Raw genomic sequence first — 23,767 nt, forward strand, 5'->3', positions numbered from 1 at the left:
TTATTTCTATCTACACATATATACCGATGTATTGGATTTACTTAGAGAGGTTTTTTGGTTGTGGCAAGTGAGTAGGTTAGCTGGTGAGTGTTCACAGTTAAAAGTAGTTGTCATGACCTCTGGTTACTTGCGAGACAGAATTTTCCCACCTTCATCCACTTCATCTAGGTCCTTGGTCATTGCAAATCAAGTTTATTTGATTTCTGTAGCCAAGGAGAGTTTTTTCCCCAAGACTAGAATAAAGTTCATGAAAATCTATTTCAATATTTACAAGACTGTTTTTTCCTTTTTTGCAAAAATGTCTAAAATTTTGTAGCCATCCTAAGTCCACGCGTCTGCACAAATGACATTTATAATTACTCGGCCAGTTGCAGAATTTCATTAGGAAGGAGGGACAGGAGCTTCTGCATATCACTTGTCATTTGCCAAGTGGCAGCAGCTGACCAGGATTTGGAGAGATTCAACCAAAAGGGCTTCACACAAGGAACATTGCTAACAGGAAACAAACGCTCAGATATGAATATAAAATAGTAAATACCAAAGCAAACGTGGACAAGATTTCTGATTTACTGTATAGAAAAAACAGGGATGGGGACAAGATGATCAACTCATTCATCAAGATACTGCTGAGTTCACTGTATAATTATCACAAAGGGGAATTCACAGGCCTCATTTCTCAAACACCATTTAGGACAAAGCAGGAGAGAATAAACAGCATCATCTCCATGGCGGCATTGTAGATGATTGGTAAATTAGACAGGTAGAGGCCTACAAAAGTCTACAAGTACCTAATTTTCAGTAAAAACACATGTACATATATGCAAACCTTATTCTAATGCACTGTTTTTATGTTGATTCTTAAAAAGTGGACAAGGGATGTAGTGAGTAATATGGTACTAGAAGTGGACAAATCTTTTAACACGTGTACAATATGTTGGAGGAACATTTTCACATTTAGCCAGTAAATCAGAGCAGATACAGAAAAGGCCAAATAATTTACATTAATAGCATACTTATATAGATCCCCTGCAAACACATTTTAAAGTCATGTCATAGTATATTTTTCACGGGTATATACAGGTATTCCAGGATGATAGGAACTTCTTTCTGGCTTTCTATTTTAAGATGACAAGCTCAATTCTATTAATATTCAGTTTTAAAATTCAAGCTCCAGGTTATATGTTATACATGCATATTCAGTCAAATTCATTTAAATTTCGATATTTAACCTATAGCGTGGAGAACACTGGTATCCAAAATGACTATCAGATAATTCTAAAGATTAAAAAAACCCATAAAAAATCAAATGATATTCAATATGTCTGAACTTTCTACGGTAAGAAGTCATACTCATATAGGGTATAAAATATATCATTTTGGATGCAAACAAAAAGGTTTTTGGTTAGCTTTAACCTAATAAAATGTTCAACTCATGCCACAGATCCAAAACACACAGAGGTTGATTACAAACTTACTATATGTGAAGTAGTTGGTCTGTGCATTAAAACCAATAATCAAGAAAGACAAAATTAGAAAAGCACTAAAGATAAACATGACAGTTGAAGGGATGACATTTTCTTGTCATCCTAAAAATAGGAAAATCATGATTTAAATTAAAAAATCTATTATTTACTGGGTAGGCTGCATGGTCTCTTAACATTTTAAATGTTTCATTATCTTACAGACTCTGTGTTCTAACTCATTTTTCTTTTACTATTGGTTCAAGAAATATTTTATATTTATTTACTTAATAACACACTTCCTTCATTTATTTCAACAATTAAAATGCATTAAGAAGAATCAAACCATAACCAAAGAAATTAAGGACAAAAACAAACAACTTTCAACCCAATGTGTGTCCTGTGGGCAAGGAATAGCTAAACAAATTCAAAGAGTCTGCCATTAAAGTTGTTTTGCAACCCCATTTATTGAGTGAACCTAAGGAGTCATGAATGACATAGTGAATGTTTATGCTGTGTCACAGACCAAAGTGAAGGCAAAATTTCAAATCAAGGTTTTATTGTGAGAGTATGTAGGGTATCATAATGTAAAAACATGGTTGTCTTGAACAGGCTCCTATCTTATTTATCCATTTGATGATCTATTTCTGTTGCTATTCTTTTAAAAAAATTATATATATTTTCTGATTTCAGAGAAGAGGGAGAGGGAGAGAGACATAGAAACATCAATGATGAGAGAGAATCATTGATTGGCTGCCTCTTGCATGCCCCTCACTGGGGATCAAGTCTGCATCCTGGGCATATGCCCTGTCCGGGAATCAAACTGTGACCTCCTGGTTCCTACATTGATGCTCAACCACTGAGCCACGCTGGTCGGGCTCTGTTACTGTTTTTAAAAGCTGTTCCTTCTATACGATTCAATAAACAACAAAACAAGAAAGCTTTTGAAATATTTTCTGACAATTTCTACAGTATGGCAGCAGTAAAGATAAATAATAAAGAATTAAAGATTAAGAAGTCAGGGTTGGTGCCAGCACCAAAGAAAACCAGTTAAAGTTACTATCTCAAACATTAAGTTTTACTGAAAGGCACAACTATACCAAGTTCAGTTTTAATTAATTTAATTTTAAATTTATTTAATGTGCAACAAATGCCTACAACTCTTTGAGGCCTCTGCCTCATTTAACTATTTATAAATCATGTGGTTACTCCAAACGCATGAAAATAAATATTATTACCAGATGCTGAATTCTTCCTTTTCTCCTCTGTTAATGCAGGAACAGCCTGTTCTAGCCACTTCGCACAGAGGATTACCTGGGGCCCACCCAGCTGCAGTGGGTGCTGTTGACAGCTGCCATTGTGTACACAGGGTGTTCTCTGTGTGTACACAGCACGTGTCCATGTGAGGGAGACAACAACATGAGTGGGAGACAGGAGTGAGATTACATCCCAGAAAAGGCATCTCTGACAGAAGTGACATGAACATTACAACAAATGGATATTTAAGGCCAAAAGAGAGTTTTAGACCAAATCTCTCTAATCATTAAATAATAATGTGATTGTTAATTTGATAGTAATTTCTACTTTAGACAGCATTCTCAATAGAGGCCAACTGTTAAGAAACTAAAAATTGTATCATGAAAAAATTCCTTAAAAATTCCAAATACAACCACTGTTAAGTACCATGCTCAGGCTCTGAGAATGCTGTGACTGTGGTCTCCTATGCAGGCCTTGTATACAGTCCAATTGATTTGAAAGAAATCAATGGCTATTACTAATTTAGGTTGTGTCCAGTGTAGCTTCTGTTAAAGTTCAAGTATGGTTTCCTCCAATATGTTCAGCATCTGCCAAAAAGAATTAAAAAAAAAAAAAGCCCACACAGGGACTTTGAGTTCATGCAAAAATGCTATTTATGAGTCTCCGGAGAGAGAATACATGGCCATCTGTCTCATCTAGGAGAGTGAGTTTAGTGAAGGCAAGCAGTGCCGCTTCAACAGTAAAAGCCTCTCTTTTCTTAGGGTTTGAAGAATGAGATATGACGGTATTTCTCTTAAAATCAACATTTGCAGAGGTTACCTTATTGCTATAGATTAGAAACGTAAGCAATTACATATTAGTCTACACCCAAAAACTGTAAGGAAGCTGGTGTTCTATTTGCTGTTGACTGCATTTCCTATTAGAAGTTACTGAACCAGATCAAAGAGCAATTACATGATATTAGTCTACACCCAAAAACGGTAAGGAAGCTGGTGTTCTATTTGCTGTTGACTACATTTCCTATTAGAAGTTACTGAACCAGATCAAAAGAAACACACAAACAGCCTCCTGTTCAGTGGAGTCTAAATTAAACCCATTGTTTTTGTTACTCAAGAAATTTTCCTTTTTTTTTTTCAACACAGAGAGAAGAGTGTTTGTTTGTTGAACCTTAACATTTCAGTAGAATGCTTTTGGAGAACACCCGTACAACATAAAATTTAATATTATCAATAACTTGATGACTTTTTTCAAGAATTCAGCCACATGTACTTTCTCTGGGGTAAGGAAATGGGAATTTAATCTAGTCTGAATCACAGAGATGCATCTTGCCTTTGGTGCTGGAAAATCTATATATATAAATTCATGTATTATGTGGGCAGTATTCATATTCGAAAGCATAGCTAATTTCCCTCCTATAACTTTCTTAAATTTATGAAGAGGTATAACAAGGTTTACAAAAATGGTTATCTGTAGACGTTTACAAATATTAATTCATATTTGGCATCGTATGCATTTAAATGCTTTTACTTCATGTCCTCTGGCCTAGGAATGAGTCAAATTTGTTTTACCTTTTTTCCATTATAGTTCTTATCAGCTACTTAAATTTTGCATGGTAACAGTATTCTTGTTGCAACAGGACTAGAAAGTGTAACGGTGGTTTTGCTAATAGTGTTTCTGGTATTTTTAACACAAAGCCGGGGTTTTAATGGAAATACCATAGTGCGTTCAATTGAGACAGTGGCACAAAATGACACACATATCATAACAATTCTGGCTCTCTAAGCAACAACCTATGAAAAAAACCCCAGTGAATCTTATTTCCTCTTGATTGAGGTGGAGAACTTTCAGGGAAGCTTGCTTTTCTCTCGTTCCTTCTTGCAGAGTGAAATGTCTTCGTTTCCCTTGTGTGACCCGAACTGAAAAGATATTTTAATTTATGGGGCTCCAGTCAAAGGACCCAGCAATTCTTAGTAGCAATTTCCTGTAGTTAATACTCAGCTTTCTCTTCTTGGTCTCTGGGGGCTGGGGGCGGGAGGAAACCGAGCAAGCTCTGACCTGGACCGACCCGTAGGAAGACCCTCAAGGTGTACCAAGGGTCCCACACATGCTCCCCGTCAATCTAACACCGAGGACGGGGCAGGGCGGACGCAGCAGTTGGGGCGCCGGAAGTTCTGCAGCATGGACTGGAACACGCCGTGCTGCCTGCCTTTGAGTTTCTTATTCGAAGACGTATCCGAGGAAATGGACCGCCGGGCCTGGCTGCTTTGCGCTTTGATGGATTTCTCGTGCTCCCGGATCTGTCTCTGTAAATGGTTCTGGATGGCGACGCCCAGCGACTCGGGGTCCAGGGAAGCGCCGTACACCTCCCAGGTCATGCCCTGCTCGTCCCACACCACGTCCCTGACCCGCTTGGACTGTTTCAAGGGCAGCTTGGAGTCGGCGCCAAGCTGCTTCTTCTTCTCTCCCGGGGTGAGCCCCACCTGGGCGGCCGCTGTCACGTTGAGCTCCTTGAGGAACTCGCTGACCCGGCTGGCCCGGCGCGGGCTGGCCTTGACCGAGCGAGAAGGGGTCTTCTTGCCCGAACTAGGACTGGAGTCACCCATGGGTTCGGACGGCAGGCTCAGGCTGGTGGCTGGTTTGGCCGGCCTGTGTTCCTCCACGGTGCCCTCCTGGTTATTTCTAACGGGGGAGGGTGTGGGACTGGCAGCTGACCCCGAGCCTCCACTCTCTTGAGCTTTAGGATTGAGCAGTACGCTTTTGCCCTCTGCCCTGGCTTTCCCATCCAGGAGATTCGTGCCTTTCAATTCTTGTTCTTTTCCTACCGGAAGCGATGCGGGCTTCTTCTCTCTTGCATCACCTTTATCCGTGGGGTCCGAGCCCCCGAGCTGGTCAGCTTTGCTGGCAGGCCCACAGGAGGCGGAGAGTTTGCAATCAGGGTCTGTTTTGTGGCCACCTGTGGTTTTCACTGCAAGCTCAGATGGCTTGGTTCCAAATGTCCCCAACCCGTGACTGGTTTCATCTTGACTTCCTGCACTAATGGAAATCTGGTCAGTGAGGCTAGCTTTCAGGGAGCTAGAATTAGCAGAAAGCTGTTTAGAAGTGGGCTCTGCCCTCCCTGGGGTCATTCCAGCTGACCTCCCATCATCTGTATGTTTATCCTGGGCATTGCTGGATGCCTCATTGATGGATGAGGTATTGGGGACCTCCCCTGGCAGGCTCACCCATCTCCTATCTCCTTGGAGAGCTGTGGAGACAGCTGCAGCTGCCTGGCTGTGCACCTCTGGCGTGATGCCAGGGCACCGCCCCGACTCCTGGGGGGATAGCTTGTTGACTGACAGCTCCAACACCTGGCTCCCACTGCCGTGGCAAACCACACGTAGCTGCTCTTGTTCCAAACGCTCAGGAGCGGGGCTTTCCTTTAAGAACGCAGTGAGGATGCTGGGGCTGGTGGAGACGGATCTGCTCTCGACACTGGCCACGGCCTGCACCTCCGCATCTTGCTGAGCCCTGCTGGGAACTTCCTTGATCTCATTTTCAGCCTGATTGGTCATTGTACTGGCTTCTTTGAACCTGGACGCCTGGTGCTGTGCTGCTGGCAGCGTCTTCTCTGGCTCTGGAGGAAACGTCGAACCTTTGCTGGAGAGGTGGGATGGTTGAGGTGTCCCAGGACTCACCGCCTGGGTGTCAGCGGTGGTGGCAGAGGGCTGTGTGTTCCCTGAACACCCGTCTTCTCCGGCTGGAGAGTCACAGGCCCTGGTCTTGGCGTCGGACATGGCTCCCTGCCTGTCCCCTTCAGGCCCGCCTGCAGGAGGGGTGGCATGACTGAGCATCCTGGGGGCTGTGTTTGCAGTCTGCACCACTCCCGGGATTGTGTCTTGAGAGGGAAAATCACAGGGCACTTGATCTTGGCTGCTGCTACAAGTGCCTCCCACAGGACAACTCGGTGTCTTAGATTGCTCTCCATCTGAGGTTCTCTCTGATTTCCCCAGTGTCTCTTCAGATGCCGAGGAGGCGCTGGCGTTGGGCTGGCCCCCTGGGATGGCCTGGTGGTTGTGCTGACTGGCTGGCATGGTACACGCTGTGTGTATAAGATCCTCCACTGCTGCAGAACACGGGGTTGGTGCTGTGGGCTTGCTGTTTCCTGGCCGCTGGGTATTGCCAGGGGAGTTGAGTGTGGGAGATGCTTTCTCCACCTCATTGAAGATGCCAGGAGAAGACATGTCTGGCCGCGCGGCCTCATGCTCACAGGCCTGCATCAGGGCCTCCGAAGCTGCCCGGGGGCTGAGGGCTGGTTCCCGAGGCTTGCTGGAAAGGCCATCGATGTTCTTACACAGGAGGGCTGGTTGAGGCGGAGGTGAGGCCGCCTGTACCTCTCCTAGGTCCTCTTCTTTTCCGGTAGCTGTGATCAGGGAAGTGTTAGCTAATATTAGAGGGTCAGGTACAGTCCCCATGGAATTTCTCTTCAGGAAAACCTCAGAGCTCTCCCCTGAGCAGTGCTCCCACTGGGAAGCTGTCGCAGGTCAGAGTGAAGACACAATCAGGGATGATTTCTCTGAAGGACCAATCTGTGAATCAAAGAAACAGTACTATTAATATGGTAGGGAATTTAAGGATTGAAGTTACACCTGTTACTTGTATAAGGACTATTAAGTGCATTGAAAATCTTGCCTCTCCAAATCTGTTTATATAAAAATACATAGATCATGGAAAGTAGATTTTGGAATTTTAAAAAAAACTATACAGGTGTTATTTTGATATATTAGTTTGATTTTGCATTCCACTGCTGTCTAGCAAATAGGTTTTTAATGTATTTGCCTAAGCATTTGATACCTTAAAAATCATTTGTGTAATCTGATTTACCAGATATCAAAAAATCCAAAAATCCTGTAAAGCTACTGTGATCAAATCAGTAAGTATTGAATAGAGGGCCTACACAGACTTGTGAAATAGAATATCTAGAAATTGATCCCCATATAAATGAGATTGGATGTAGAACAAGAGAGGCATTTTAATTTAGTGGCAAAAGGATGGATTACTTAATATAAGGGACTGCCAAACTATTTATTCATCTGAAAGAAAAGAAAACTAGGTCTTTATCTTACACCAATCCCAAAAAGAAATCCTAGGTGGATTTAGATGGATTAAAGGTTAAAATATAAAATAAACAAAAAACAAAAAGATAGATCAATTAATAAATAAATGTCCTGTAAGGGAATCTAGGAACCATAAAATAATCTAGGAACAAGGATGATAAACTTATTTGGAAGGCAGAAAATACAGCAACTATAAGCAAAATATAAGCATAGTTATCTAAATAAAGTAAAAAAATTTTGCGTGGCAAAGATGTATATAAACAAATACAATAGATTTGAAAAAAAATTCTTGCAGCTCTAGGAGACAGGAAAAAATATCTGTAATACAGTAGAAGCTCTTAAAAATTTACAAGGAGACAAAATAGCTCATTGCAAAAACGGGTAAAGAACATGAAAATGCAATCTGCAAGATCGGAAGTCCAACAACCAACAAGCTTATGAAAAGATGATCACATTCATTTGTAGTCAAAGAAATGCAAAAAAGTAACAATTAGATTTTACTTTGTACCAATTGCACTTAAAAAAACTTTAAAAAAGTTATAACATTATAGCCTGGGGAGACACCTGGCTAAAGAAAGTATTTTTATTAACTGCAGGTATGAATGTGTATTGTTACGGCTTTCTTAAGAAAGCAGTTTAATGTTTATAACTAAAAATAAACATATCATTGACCCAGTGATCCCAATCAAAACAAAATACCAGCATATATATTTAGGTACAAGTATGTTTACTGAAGTACTATTTGTAGAGGCAAAAACTGGAAACAAGCTGATCTCCATGAATGGGGGAATAGCAAAAATAATCAAGACATATCTCTACTGTAGAGCATTATGCAACCATTAAAAGAAACCATTGCCCTGGCCAGTGTAGTTCAGTGGGTAGAAGCATTGTCTCTTCCACCAAAAACTATGAGTTTGATTCCTGATCAGGGCACATACCCAGATTGTGTGTTCGATCTCCGGTCAAGGTGTGTACAGGAGGCAACTGATTGATGTTTCTCTCTCATATTAATGTTTCTCCTCCTCTGTCGTCCTCTCCCTAAAATCAATAAAAACATACCCTCGGATGGGGATTTAAAAAAAATTAAAGCTAATACCCCCCCCAAAATAAAACAATACTAATTAGGCTGTAACTTTTCACTTGAGATTTCCCCAAGTATGGTTGAATGAGAAAAGCAAGGTACAGAAAAGAGTATATAAGTTTTAATTTTTGTAAAGCAGTGACCTAAAACACTACATATGTATGTGCTGTTTGTATGTGTGTGTGTGTGTACAGATATGTTTGTATTTGATTATATAAATTCTAAAAATATTCAGAAGACATATTCGGTATTAAGTAGAAGGAGTTGATGAGTTGGAGACAAGGGAGAGATGGAGGTACCCAAAAGTGGGAAAATACTAAATTTTAAAAAGTATATCTGAAAATTTGTGTGCCTTTATGCATAAACATTTTTTTTTATTTAAGAAAAGATAACCAGGTGATGTGAATAAAGCAATGTTTCAGAAACTAGTAGATGACTATGTTTTGGTATTACCTCTTTTTCTCATAGAGTCTGTGACCTCATGCTAATCACTTAAACTTTCTGGACTCCTAATTAACTCATTGGAAAAATAAATGATTTCAGAGGAGCTTTGTGGTGTCAAAATTTAGGATCTTACATATTTGCATGTGATGGATAATAAATAAAATAGCACACTCTTGACTCAGGCTATAAAGGGTCAAAATAAGGCAAATTTGGTTGGGCCCAGATTTTGAAAATACATAATTTTATCTTTTAGTTTAATGTTATTTGGCTGACTGATAATCATATGAAATCTAGCAGTGAATCTAACTTATCTTCTCCCATAAATCAGTTCTTCCTGCTAACTTTATTATTAATGATAATGGGTTGAATATTTTCCCATCTTTGGTTTTTACTACTTGCTGCTCATTCAGACCACGTCCTCAGTTTGTTTGTTTGTTTATTTATTTATATTTAAATTTCTCTTGTTGGAAGTGTGACAGTCCCCCCACCTCAGGTTTATAGTCCATTTCTTCCTTACTGCAATTCTCTATTGCATTCACTTGCTGTGCCCCAACCACATCTTTCCCTCTCCTTCTTTTGTATCTGTCTTTTATACCCTTCCTTCCACTCTCTGCCCTCTCCTTCCTGAAAAAGCTTATTTATTCTTCATGGTCCCACTTACACCCCACTTACTTTACTTTCTGAAGGTCTCTAAAGCCTTCAAATCATGAAGTCTCTCTCTTTATTTTTTGTGTTAATCCTCACCAGAGGATATTTTCTTCATTGATTTTTCAGAGAGAGTGGATGGGAGGAGGAGAGGGAGAGAGAGAGAGAGAGAGAGAAAGAAACATCAATGTGACAGAAACACACAGATTGGTTGCCTACCTCATCCAACCCAACAGGGGGCGGGGGATCAGAGTGGGGAATCAAACTGCAACCTAGGTATGTGCCCTTGACCAGTAATCAAACTCATGACTCATGGGTGTACAGGCCGAAGCTCTATTGAGGCATGCCGGCCAGGTCAAGTATCTCTCTCTTTTAAAAAACCTATAGCTACGTTTACCTGGGTCCTTTGTATTATGCTTTTAAAGCAGTTTGTACTGTTGTTCCTTGTATAAATGCCTTAATTATCCCAAAGTACTTTAAGCCTCAGGAGGAAACAGGACAAGCTTATTGATTATTTTCTGTTCACAGGATCTTGTGCATAAAAAGGTATTAATTGGCCCAGCTGGTGTGGCTCAGTGCTTGAGCATCAACCCATGAACCAGGAGGTCGCAGTTTGGTTCCTGGTCAGGGCACATGCCCGGGTTGCAGGCTTGATCCCCAGTAGAGGGTGTGCAGGAGGTAGCCAAACAATGATTCTCTCTCATCATTGATGTTTCTATTTCTCTCTCCCTTTCCTTTCCTCTCTCTGAAATCAATAAAAACATATTTTAAAAATGTATTTAAAAAAGATATTAATTGATCCCATTTCTTTCCAAGATGGCCACTATTCGTGTCCTACCAAACTTCAAAATAATAGGAAATTTAAATCTATGGCATGAAATAGAAATGAAAACACAATAAAAAAGAGTGCTGTGTTTGGAAGTAAGAAAACAGTTGTATGTTATTCATTAAATTTTATGTGTCTGCAATGTAGGTTTAGACAATTAAAGATAAGTACATTGGACACCTGCTACAAAACGCTGGAAGGTCTCATAAAGCCAGGAATACAGAATGCCTCCTACCTTATACCTTGGCCTAGAGCCAAGAAACCTGGTTTGCCAAGAGGACTATAAATTTTGAACAGCCCAAAGTTCAGCAACTGAAAGTTGAAAGATTTAGAAAAAGATGAGGGATTTCATAAAACTCAATCCTTGAGTTTACTTCCATTGTCCTACAGATAGCTGATTGTACTCGTTTAACTTTGAAAGGGTTTGTTTGCTTTGTTAATTGAGGTTAATTGATCCATCATTTAAGGAATAAAGATGGAAAGCCCAGATTAACACCTGTAATTAAAAATCTCTTGATTTATGAGCAGATAGGAAGTCAACACCACTGGATTACACAGACGCTGGTGTAATTTTCACAGCATCTCCATGTGCTTGGGGGAGACTGCCTATGTTCTGAGACAATCTTCCCTCCACAGCCCTCCACCTCCTCGCCCCCACCCTGAGCAGTTTCCCCTCCCTCCCCCACCAAATAGCAGAAATTATTAGTCTCCGATAGATTAGACACATAAGACATTTAAAAAGTGTAATTACTCAGTAGTTTAGAATGAGAATGTCTTAAAATCAATCAGTGTAAAAAATATCACCCAGAGTCCAAGATAAGATTTAACTTTGAAAAATTTAGAGGTTGCAAACAGGTGGCCCACATACTGACTGAATTCCTCCTGCAGGTGTCTGAGTGTGTGTGTGTGTGTGTCTGAGTGTGTGACTCTGTGTGTGTGTCTGAGTGTGTGTGTGTCTGAGTGTGTGACTGTGTGTGTCTGAGTGTGTGTGTCTGAGTGTGTGACTGTGTGTGTCTGAGTGTGTGTGTCTGAGTGTGTGACTGTGTGTGTCTGAGTGTGTGTGTCTGAGTGTGTGACTGTGTGTGTCTGAGTGTGTGTGTCTGAGTGTGTGACTGTGTGTGTCTGAGTGTGTGTGTCTGAGTGTGTGACTGTGTGTGTCTGAGTGTGTGTGTGTCTGAGTGTGTGAGTGTGTGTGTGTGTGTGTGTATGAGAGTGTTCTGCATGGTTTTAACTTCCATTCCCTTCCTTCCCTTTTCTTTTCTTTCTTTGTCTTTTTGAATTGAAGAGAACTTTCATAAAAATCCAGATTTCCCTCTTGCTTCTCTTTAAAAGCTTGGAAGGTATGCATTTCCAGAAAGTAACACCAGAAGGCGCTGATAAGGGCTGTTCCAGCGGTTCTCAACGTGTGGGTCGTGACCCCTGAAAATACATCCTGCATATCAGATATTTACATTACGATTCATAACAGTAGCAAGATTACAGTTATGAAGTAGCAACGAAAATAATTTTATGATCGGGGGTCACCACAACATGAGGAACTGTATTAAAGGGTCGCGGCATTAGGAAGGTTGAGAACCACTGGCTGTTCCCCTGGATGGCCCATTCCCCACCTGCCCTGTTTCACTCCTTCACATTACTTACCTGGGCTCCTGTGGACAGCTGAGTTTGAGAGCTTTGCCCCAAAAGCACTGACAGAGTATAATTCCCAACCTAACTTCTAGTCCTCTGAAGGCAGTTTGGCATTGCATTTAAGAACATGGAAGCAGGGCCGTGGATTAGAGTATCAGTTCCACTCCCTAACTCTAACTCTATGTATTTTGGCAAATAACCTCTCAGAGCTTCAGTTGAATCTATAACTTGAGGATAAGAGTCAGAGGCCTGCCTCACTGAGATGTTGCAGGGAACAGGTTTGGCATTTAGAACAAATCGCGTCTTGGCATATATTAAGCACCTGGTAAGTGTTAGTCTCCTTAAAAGTCTCAATATATACTAGTATGCACTGATCTGTGTTAAAAATTTATTCTGACACTTGTTAAAATGGTAAGGAAGATTTTAGTTAGGAATAATGTGATAGGTGTCAAGACGATCTCAGGAGGAGAATATGTTTAGTATTTTATTTTTTGGCAGACTATAATTTCATGGCTTTATATTCTCATAATTGAACTGTTGTACTAAGGCATAGATATTTATTTTAGATGAGAAATTTATCAGATATTTAAACTGTTTTGAATTGTATATCAAATAGATAAATAAACTACCATGTTCATTACAGCCTTATTTACAATAGCCAAGCTACAGAAACAACCTATGTGCCCATCAACAGATGAATGGATAAAGGAAATATGACATTATACACACAATGGAATATTATTCAGCCATGAAAAAGAAGGAAATTTTGCTATTTTTGACAACGTGGATGAATCTGGAGAACATTATGCTAGGTGAGATAAGTCAAACAAGGACAAATACTGTATAACATCACTTACATGTCGAATCTAAAAAATCCAAACTCATAAAAACAGTAAAATGGTAGTTATATGGGGTTGGGAGGACTTGGGGGGAATAGGAGAGATGATGTTTAAGGGTACAATCTTGCAATGAGCAGTAAATAATCCTACATAGCTAATGCACAGCATAGTAAAATTAGACAATAATATTGTATATAATCTGGAACTTAATTATTCAAACCACTAAAAAGAAATGAAAAATATGTGATGTTATAGAGGTGCTAATTATCACTACAATGGAAATCATATTACAATATATAAATGTATCAAATTAATATGTTGTATGCCTTACATTTATACAATTTTATATGTCAAATATATTTCAATAAAGAAACTGGAAGAAAAAAAAGCCCTGGTCTATATAGCTCAGTTGGTTGAGTGTTGTTCCATGCACTGAAAGGTCACCAGTTCCATTCCCGGCCAGGGCACGTGCCCAAGTTTCAGGTTCGATACCTGGTCAGGGTGCATGCAGGAGGCATCAGATCCATGTTTTACTCTCACATCGATGTTTCTCTCTCTCTTCCTCTCTCTCCAAAAATAAAAACATATTAAAAATAATAAAAGACCAGGCTTAACTCCAAATACAACAAGAACAAATGGGGATTTATAACCAAGGAGCAGGTTAAGGGTGGGGGTCAGTGGATGGAAAATTACTAAAAAGACACATCAAGGGCAGGGGAATTCTTACTAAACCACTTAATAGGATTGGTGCTGAAGGCCGGCGAGGTGATCAGCTGTCCCCCGGGGGCTGGTGGGGGATTTGATTAGATATTGAGGGTGACAGATATCAAGGTTGGGAGGATTCTCTCTAACTGGCTTAGTAGGATTCTTGCTAAAACTGGACTCTGCAAGGATAGACATGAAGCTCGAGATTATGCTCTAGTGCAGAAGAGAGCTCAGAGCCTGACTAAAGTTTGGTCAGATGGGAGTCTTTGTCCCTGTACTAGTGAATGGGGATTTCCTTATAAGACTGGCTAGAGCATTGTGAATTCTTTCTGAATTGGTCACAAAATGAGTTTTCTTTAAGTGGGATGGCAACTGGACTCTTGATGGCAGATCCCTTTGGTGTTTTTGCCCTGAAAATCATGAGCAAAGATCTAAAGCCTTGTTCTGGCAATGCACAAGCCTGCAAGGTAAACAACATCCACCTTTCACAGAGAAGGAAACTGAGGCCCAGACCTCAAGTAACCTATTCAAGGCTGAAAACCTAGAATGCCCTTTGAACTGATTCTAATAAAAGCTAATCCTGGTTCCTTCTGTGCTTCTCCTTTATTATCTGTAACTCTGGAAAGAAAATGGGAAGAAAGGACAAATTTAAACATACACGGTAGCCCTGGTCTGTGTTGTTCAATGGTTAGAGCGCTAGCCCCCCTACACCAAAGGATGGTGGGTTCGATTCCCAGTCAAGGGCACATACCTGGGCTGCAGGTTCATTCCCTGGTCAGGGTATGTGTGGGAGGCAACCAATCGATGCGTCTCTCTCATATCAACACATGTCTCTCTCTCTCCCTCTCACACCCTCCCTCCCTCCCACTCCTTCTAAAAATCAATGGAAGAAATACCCTTGGGTGAGGATTAACAAAACAAAAAATACATAGTGGGCAAAAGTAGGCTTACAGTTCCAAGTATGCAAAACAGTTTATTTTTGTAATATTACTTATTATTAAAATATTTTTCATATGAACAACTATAAACCTACTTTTGCGTACACGTGTGTGTGTGTGTGTGTGTGTGTGTGTGTGTGTGTGTGTGCGTGCGCGCATGCACACGTGCAGGGCAGCCTGGATGGCATTAACACCGACTATGATGACATTCACAACGGGCCACTTTATGAAAGGCCTGGCTTGTTGGAGGCTGACACCACTGAAAACACTGGGTTCCACTACTCTGCCACGCTGCCTATTTTCATCACAGACGCTCGTGCTTAATAAGACAGGCAGCAGGGGATCTCATCCCTTTGTGACTTGCACCAAAGCTGCTCTGGTGGGAAGAGCATTGGGCAGAAGGGCTGCAGAGAGGCGTGGCAGTCCTGGGCCGGCAGGATGCTGATCCCGCAGGTCATGGCAGTAGTCCTGCGGGCAGCAATCACCTTTGCCCACTTCAGGACTGCCACCTCGCTAGGACAAGGGCTCCCAGATGGCATCGCAGCTCTTTAGTAATGGTACGCAAGTGTTACAGGCACCTGGGTGAGCCTCTGTCACCAGCCATCTGACAGAGCGGTTAGCCTTCTGAGGGATGGTGCAAAGACCCTGAGAGAGCAGCGAGGCAAGAGAAGAAGCTATTTAAAAATGTCGCCTGCTGCCCTAGCCGGTTTGGCTCAGTGGATAGAGCATCGGCCTGTGGACTAACAGGTCCCTGGGTTCGATTCTCGTCAAGGGCATGTACCTTGGTGGCGGGCACATCCCCAGTAGGGGGTGTGCAGGAGGCAGCTGATCGATGTTTCTCTTTCATCGATGTTTCCAATTCTATCTTTCTCCCTTCCTCTCTGTAAAAAAAATCAATAAAAATATATAAAATAATGCCGCCTGCCATCCTGCTCCATTCTGTTTTACTTGCTCCTTTAACTGGGAGCTGTTGCCTAGATCATTTGTGTTCTGAACCCAGCAAGTCCTGTCAGTGTAGTTTTAAGAAGAGGCGATTTGAGCCCAGGAAGCACCCACAGACCACAAAAAGCAGTTCCTACTTTCCTAAAAAATCACACCCTCACACTAATAGCTGCCTCAAATGCACTTTTCAAAGATATTAGCAGAAAAACTGGTTCTTCCTTTCAGACGGAGTCTAACTCAAATCAGAAGGGCTGAAGAGAGGAGAAGGCTGCTTTGCTGAGCGCCAGGAACAGTGTCCTGCGGGCGGTCGGCGACAATGGTTACTTTAATGAGGGCTCATGAGACAGGATCAGCGTCCCTTCTCCCTACCCTGTCCTTTTGTTCAACACTGTTCTAGAGAAATGAATGCATGGCCTGTTATCTCACTGAATTCCATTGTAAGGAGACTGGACAAAAACCAAGAAATAAAAAAAAAGCGCTTTGAGAAACATGAAGACCCCAAATGTATCCTTCCTCTTTTGTCAAATACAATTTGAACAGACGGCTTCTAAATTCACAACAGATTGGAATCATACGGCACAGCAAGCACTTATTTATTGCTTTGTAAGTTCCAGACACTGTTCTCTATGTAAACTTATTTAATCCTCAGAATAACTCGATGAGGATGTACCTACTATGAGTTTCACTTTGGCAGATCTGGAAACAGAGGCGGGTCACGCAAGCAGGAAGTGGTAGAGACCAGATACTCTGGCTCCAGAGTCCATATTGTTAACCAGTTTTACAGAAGGGAGAGTCAGGGTCGTGTGTGTGTGTGTGTGTGTGTGTGTGTGTGTGTGTGTGTGTGAGAGAGAGAGAGAGAGAGAGAGAGAGAGAGAGAGAGACAAGCTTCATGACCGGGGCAAGAAGCATACTCAGACAATAAGGAAAACAACAAAAAACTAAAAACACATAGCCTTGCCTTTACGAATTCACGCTAATAGAGGTAATCCCGACAGAAGTTGCTGCTCTTCATAATGATGAATCCAATGTGGATGTTTTAAGGGTCCCAGATGCTTCTGAGAAGCTGATGGAAACTATGAACCTTCTTTCTAGAAATGCAAAAGTACACACACCTATGTGCTTGCAGTTAATTGTAGGGAGTTCATGCTTGGAAACCTTTCCACAACCACCCATGAACATCCTGCCTCAAAATGTTGGTATAAAGCTTAAATGAAATAAGTTAGACACTTATTATGGTTTTTGGAAGATAAAAAATACATAATCATGAATTATTATTTTGACATCACTTGCCTAAGAAGGCAGGATCTATGCAATATGTTTTATAGAGAGCTCATCTTTAAATGGTCCAACACTTAGATAAGTTTACATTCTCCCACACCCACCTAAAGACTGTCATTTATGAGATAGAAGAAGAAACTTTTAGCTAACTTGAAGATTAACACAATAATGAGCTCTATTTATTTTGGATCAGATGGGAAATGTGGACTTTCGTTTTTTTTTCTCTCTCAGCAAAATAAAGACTCAGGTTTTATTAACTATAAAAAACCACCCCTCAATAGCTCCATTTGCCTACCTGTGGAGATAATTCATGGCTAAATATCAAAGTTGCTGTTTAAAAGTGCCTAACTAAGTTATTTTTTTTTAAATTGAACTCTTCTCGAGAAGAAATGATTAAAATAGTTGTTTTGTTATTTTTAACCTTCTTCAATCAAGCTGGCTCTTATCAGTTACTTGGTCTGCCTGACAGATATTAGAATGTTTTCCTTCTTTTGCAACTGAGGCTTGGAGGACCACTGTAAGCTTATCCTAACTGCAAAGAAATGCACAAGGATCTCAGGGCTCACGGGTGGTTAAGAAGCCATTAGAAGTAGACGAGGCAGCTCTACACTGGCATTTCCTTTTTTGCATTTGCATTTTACAACCCTGTGTTAAATGTGATCAACGCTGCCCTGCATCCCAATTTTCTGCAGCATACATTTAGCGCCACTCAGCCTTAGAAAAAGCATTCTTGACCTTGCTTCATTCCTCCCTGACCTTGCTGATCTGCTGCTCTTTTCCCTGGCTGCCCCACGCCCCCCACACCATGGCGCTCTCAGTAAAACCAGGCGTCCACTCCACCTGCCTTCCTTCTGGCAGAGGTGGCTCCGCAGTGGAGAGGTGGGCACCTAAGCGGAGACCCCCACTACCTGGCCCCAGGTGAAAGCTTTTCGTCATTTCTGCTTTTCGCTCATGTCAGGCACCAGCCAGTCCCTGCTCCGGTTCCCACACTTGGGTCCTTAATCGTATTGAACGCCGGGAAGGTGTCTGGTGGCAGTACTTGCAGTGATGGATGTGATAGATATAAATGTGAACGGGGGGCTGGGCATGGAGCTGGTCAGTTGGGGTTCTTTTACTTCAAGAGAACTCAGGGAAACCGAGAGAAGGCAATGTTATGAAGCAGACAGATGCCTCAGGGCTTGGTCGGAACCCTCTGCGGGGTTACTATTTTGCTCCTTGTAAGGAGGACCTGAGTGTCTGAGAGAAAAGGGGGCAGGGAGGGCTCTGCTCTTGAGAATGAATAATTTCTCTGCGAGGTCCAGATCTTTGGGTTTGGCCTATGAGTTATGATTAAAAAAGGAAACGAAAAGAAAAGAGAATTAAACAACCTATCACTCTCCTTGCTTTATAGTCTGTAAAACACTAAGTCATCAGGAAATACTTAAAAGTTTTGATTTTTGCCCGTAAGGAGGTTGCAATCCATTGGAGGAGATAAGACAAATTCAATCAAAAGCTCCCCATGAGCAAGATAGTATACAATTAAGTGACTGATACTGTGTAATAAACTACAGTTTATTATAGAAGTTCAAATACTTCTTATTCATTTGACATTTCCAAAAGAATAGTCTTTGATTAAAAAATAAATAAATCCCCTAAGTCATCACACTGAGACAATTATGAAACACTGATAACCTCTATTCATTCATTTAATAATTAAGTGCATTCTTTGTGCCAGATATTCAGGATACAAATATAGATTAAGATATATTTGTGTTTTGGAGGAGCTCACAGTTCCTACAAATCATTAATTTCAGTACAATATAAATGTGGTAAAAGAAACAAAACACAAATGTGCTGTGAAACACAGAGAGAGGATTGTTATTTTACTTGAGAATCTTAGGCTTTGTAAGATGTTATTTAACGTGATCCAGAGGAAACAGAGGTTTTGTAGGGCAGATTTTCCCACCTCCACACGACTGACCAGATATGCTTTGGACCAGATAATGCTTTGTGGAGAGAAAGTGGGGTGTACTGTCCTGTACGCTGCAGGACATTTCACAGCATCCAAGGCCCCTGCCCACTACATGTCCACCCCAGGTGTCACAACGAAAAATGTCTCCATACAGACTGTCAAAACTCAGAGGGTAGGCAGGGACGGGTGGGTGGGTGAGAAGAGATCAACCAATGAACTTATGTAAATATATACATAACCCATGGACACAGACAATAGAGTTGTGAAGGCCTGGGGTGGGGGGTGGGGGCAGGCTGGGAGAGGTCAAGGGAGGGAAAGGGGACATATGTAATACTTTCAACAATAAAGATTAAAAAAAGGAAGGAAGAAAAATGTCTCCTAACATTGCCAAATATCTCCTGGGAGACTAAACTGTCCCCAGGCGACAAGTGATCTAGGAGATGAGTATATTCAACTTTGATAGAAAGAAAAACCCTTAGAATGACAACTTGTGAGTTGATGTCAGAGAGTTTGAACTTACTCCACCTAGATAGCAATTGATGATACAGTTTTCAGCTCTCAAGTCGAGGATAGTGCTCTTCATTCTCTACATGTGAGAATGCAAATTAGTACAGCTTTTATAGAGCACAATTTGGCAGTATTTGTCAGAAATACATGATCGCACACAGCTTGACTCAGCAATTCTACCTAAGACTATTCGTTGTATGAAATAACAAAATATTAGAAGCAATCTAAATGTCTATTAATAGGGAGAGGGTTAGCTACAAAAATACAAAACCTATTAATAAGAAGGGGTTAGTTACTTCCATAAATAATATACTAAGCAGCCGTACTTAATAATGAGGAAACTCTATGTATTGATATGTAACAATCTCCAAAATATATTAAGTAAAACAACAACTAAAAAACCCAAAAACCAATGATAATGATAAAAAACCCTAAGATACAAAGCAGTGTGTTTAATAGGTTACCATTGTATTAAAAAGGGAAAAATGAATATATTTTGCTTGTATATACATAAATATCTCTGGAAGGATAAATAAGAAATTGCTCTTAGAAGAGGGGAATTGGAAGTGTAGGGGAGAGAATACATGGAAGACTTTTCACTCTATATCCTTTTGTACTTTCTGAATGTTAAACTATATGAATATATTGCCGATTGAAAAGCTGGTGGTCCTCACTCTGGCAAAACTGAACATGTGTGCACCTTCAAGCTCCTCTATCAATGGTGATGGATTTATGCTGGTTTCTCCTTCCACACCCTTCCCATCTGCTCTTCGCTATTCAAGGGGGTTAGCCTAGCCATTCAACTAGTAAAAGGAAACCATGATTTCTTATCCATCTAGGTTATGTACAAACCAAAAGCTAGGCAATGCAATTATTTTTCAAAGTCAACAGCTGAGAAATACTTTTTAAAGTGATATCTGTTGGGCCACAAAATAGTTTACTTAAATTTCTTTCCCCAGACTCTCTGACTCCTATTTATCAGTTGATTTCTCTCCCCACTCCCCCTTTTCTATTCTTGGCAATTTTAGCAGTTGGTCCTCAAATCATACATCCCTCAAATAGTAAATCTAAGGAAAAGCCAAGCTCCACAAAATTGGGTTAAGACATTAATAAAAATGATTAAGAATAATTTATTTATTTTGCCTATATTTTGCGAATTGACTGAATGTCTAGATATAAAGTTTAGAAACATATTTTAATGGCTAGTTAACAAATCTACCCTTTCTGTCACTGCCAGGCTTAACTGAATTAATCATAACATGGCAATATCGTACCACTTGGTCTTGCAAGGTCAGTTCTGAAGAGTTGTTGCTAATGTCATCTTTCTAAAACACACAAATATGTCCCTTATCTGTGCACAATAATTGTTATGGTTCTCCATTACCTGCAAAATAAAGTACATTCTCCTTAGCATGGTCTAAAAAATGTCTATTTTAGTCCTGATCTATTTCTTTTCAGGACTGGTATCCTCTCTCACTGTCATTTGCCAGATCTTGTATGTTACTGTTTTTCTTACAACAAGCTTCAAAGAATTACTGTCTTGTTTTACTGATGAGAAAACCGAGGCTCAAAGAAATCCAGTTTGCCAAAGTTGCAAATTTACTGAGTGATGGAGTTGAAATTCAAACCTGGGTGAGTCTGATTCCCAAACCCTACTGCCTCCAAGAGGACAGAATGGGAGGTTAAAACGAATTCAGGATGTAGGCAGATAAAAGACAAGCCAGCAAGTGGGGTAAATCTGAAAAGCATTTTTGAAAGAGAATTCCTCCCTAGGCCTTTTCTGACTACATCAACAACAAGCAATCGTCCTATCTCTCATCTTCAGGAGCAGTTTTTTAAAATTGTTTTACCAACCTCGGGCGCTTCTCCTATTTTGCCTTATGCTTTGTTCTCCCAGCAGATAGCACAGTTAGGGCAAAGGCAGGAACTGGTGGGCAGAGTGAAGCGTTCAGCATGGTAGCAGGAGCTGAGCAGCAGGGGAGGGTAGAGAAATAAGGTGGAGGTATCTCACAGGGCTTCTGTAGGCCTTCACTCAAGTGTCACTTCCTCAATGAGGTCCTTGTAGATCAAGCTACCATTAAATTGGATGTCCTCTGACTTCACTCACTGTCGCTTCTTTTCATAACTAATCAGCTTCTAAAATACCAAAACATTTACCCACTTACTGTGATATTGTACATTGACATCATTCCCTGCTGGAAGGCAGGTTCTGAGCGGGCAACATTTGTCTACTTGTGCTCATTGATGTACTGGAAGTGCCTAGGCAGTGAATGGCTCTCAGGAAACCTGTGTTGAATACTGCCTTATTCATTTTAGCCTGCTTTCATAGTATGCCATGGTTTCTATGATTTCATTTAGCTTTTACTGACTGCATTTACCAGCAAGGATAGGTTTTTCTTTGAGGATTTGTATAGGCAAGGTAACCATACATTCTGGATGTTTTATGGATAAGTGTAGTTCAAAATACTGAGTTATATATAAATAAACCAGTCAGAGAAAGAACAGTATCACATGATCTCCCTCATATGTGGAATCTAATGAATAAAATAAAGTGATGAACAAAATAGACCCAGAGACATAGAAGCATGGAAAAGACTGATAAATTTCAGAGAGAAGGCATGAGTGGGTGAGTGGGTGGGGAGAGAGTAACTGTTGAACTTCTATGCATACTAGAGGCCTGGTGCATGAAATTCATGCATGTGTAGGGTCCCTAGGCCTGGATGGTGATCAGGGCCGATCTGTGGGGTGACCAGCAGAGAGATCAGGGTCCCTGCTCACACCTGCCTTGGCCTGGTGCCATCCACTCAACTGTTCCACCATCCCATCGTGGTCCTACTCTTGTTGGGGCCCATCAGGGCTGGCAGCGCCTCCACTGCTGCCTGCTGCTAGCTGCTAGCGCCACATCACCGATGCTTGCCATGTTTAGCGCTGCCTCCTGGTGGTCAGCGCATATCTAACTCCTGATAGGTTGAACTCCCACCCGTGGGGACAATTTGCATATTAGACTTTTATTATATAGGATATGCATAGCTCAAAAAATAGTGTGGTGAAGGCCTGGGAGGGGATGGTTCGGGGTTGTAGGGGTCAATGGAAATACTTTCAACAATAAGGCAAATGAAAAGAAAACAACAAAAACAAACAAAAAACCCCTCCAAATACTGACTTATATTCCTGCCATAAATATTCTTATATTTTCCTCAATTTAATTAAAGATTTGGAGATTATATAAATATATATATATATAATAGTGGCTAGGAACTTATGCTGAGACTAAAATTTCAGCTTGCTATAATTTCATAGAAGGCAAAACATTAAAATGTTCCAAATAACATTTCAGCTAATGCTTATTTTCTATACTATTGTTGGACTTACCTTGCTTTCTTCCTTCCCTTTTTTCCTCTTTCTCCTCTCCCCTCCCCTCTCCCACATACTTTTGTTGGTATAGGCCCAATATAATTTATCAATATTTTATAATACTAGTAGAGTATAAAGCAAGAATACAAATCAATGCCATTTTTTGTAATATACTTTGTAGCTAAAATTATAAGATACAAACATTTTAACAATCTCCCCAGGTGAAGCTGACAAACCTGCAGAGTTGAAAACCACCCCATTATATAATACCATATTCAGGTGAATTAACACAAAACACCAGATTTTTGCTTATTTAGCCGTCAAAGTTTAAAAATAATGTTCAATGGTTGCAAAGTTGGAGTGAAAATGGCCTCCTCAGTCTTGCTTATGGGAGCACAAATCGATGAACAGTTCCAGAACATTACAAATATCTACTAGGATAGCCTTTGAACCAATAATTCTACTTCTGGGAATTAAGCCTAAGGAAGTAAACAAAATAACTGGTAGGTTAGTGAACAGTAAAGTTCATCATAGGTTATACAGTAGATGCTCTCTAGATAACTCCCACCGACTACTGAGCTTTCCATTCCCAATGGAGGATTTATTGCTGAAACCCAGGACGTGGTGGCTGGTAGGTTCCTCTCAGATGGGCCTGCCCAGTTCTGCGCCTACCATTTCTGTTGTATGGAGACCAAGAGTCAGTGGCTCTTGCTGAACTGGTTCATGCCAGTTGTCCTTGTTCTTGTGACCACATAATTTGACTACAACTCCATTATCTACAAAGGATGAAACAAGGGAAAAGCGATTTTGTTGCTTGA

General features: G+C 40.8%; 1 protein-coding gene across 2 annotated transcripts in view; it reads right to left on the reverse strand.

Annotated features, from left to right (window-relative positions):
• Positions 1 to 3,886: 3,886 nt before the first annotated feature.
• The window catches only part of GPRIN3 (GPRIN family member 3), a 70,480-nt gene continuing 50,599 nt past the window's right edge, over positions 3,887 to 23,767 (reverse strand). For both annotated transcript variants that reach the window (XM_006768182.2, XM_006768183.2), the window contains one exon: positions 3,887 to 7,282. In XM_006768182.2, the coding sequence (XP_006768245.1) occupies positions 4,832 to 7,168 (2,337 nt within the window). In that variant the 5' untranslated portion in view covers positions 7,169 to 7,282 and the 3' untranslated portion in view covers positions 3,887 to 4,831. The remainder of the gene's footprint in view (positions 7,283 to 23,767) is intronic.

Source organism: Myotis davidii, unplaced genomic scaffold, assembly GCF_000327345.1.
Source record: "Myotis davidii unplaced genomic scaffold, ASM32734v1 scaffold963, whole genome shotgun sequence".
NCBI lineage: Eukaryota > Metazoa > Chordata > Mammalia > Chiroptera > Vespertilionidae > Myotis > Myotis davidii.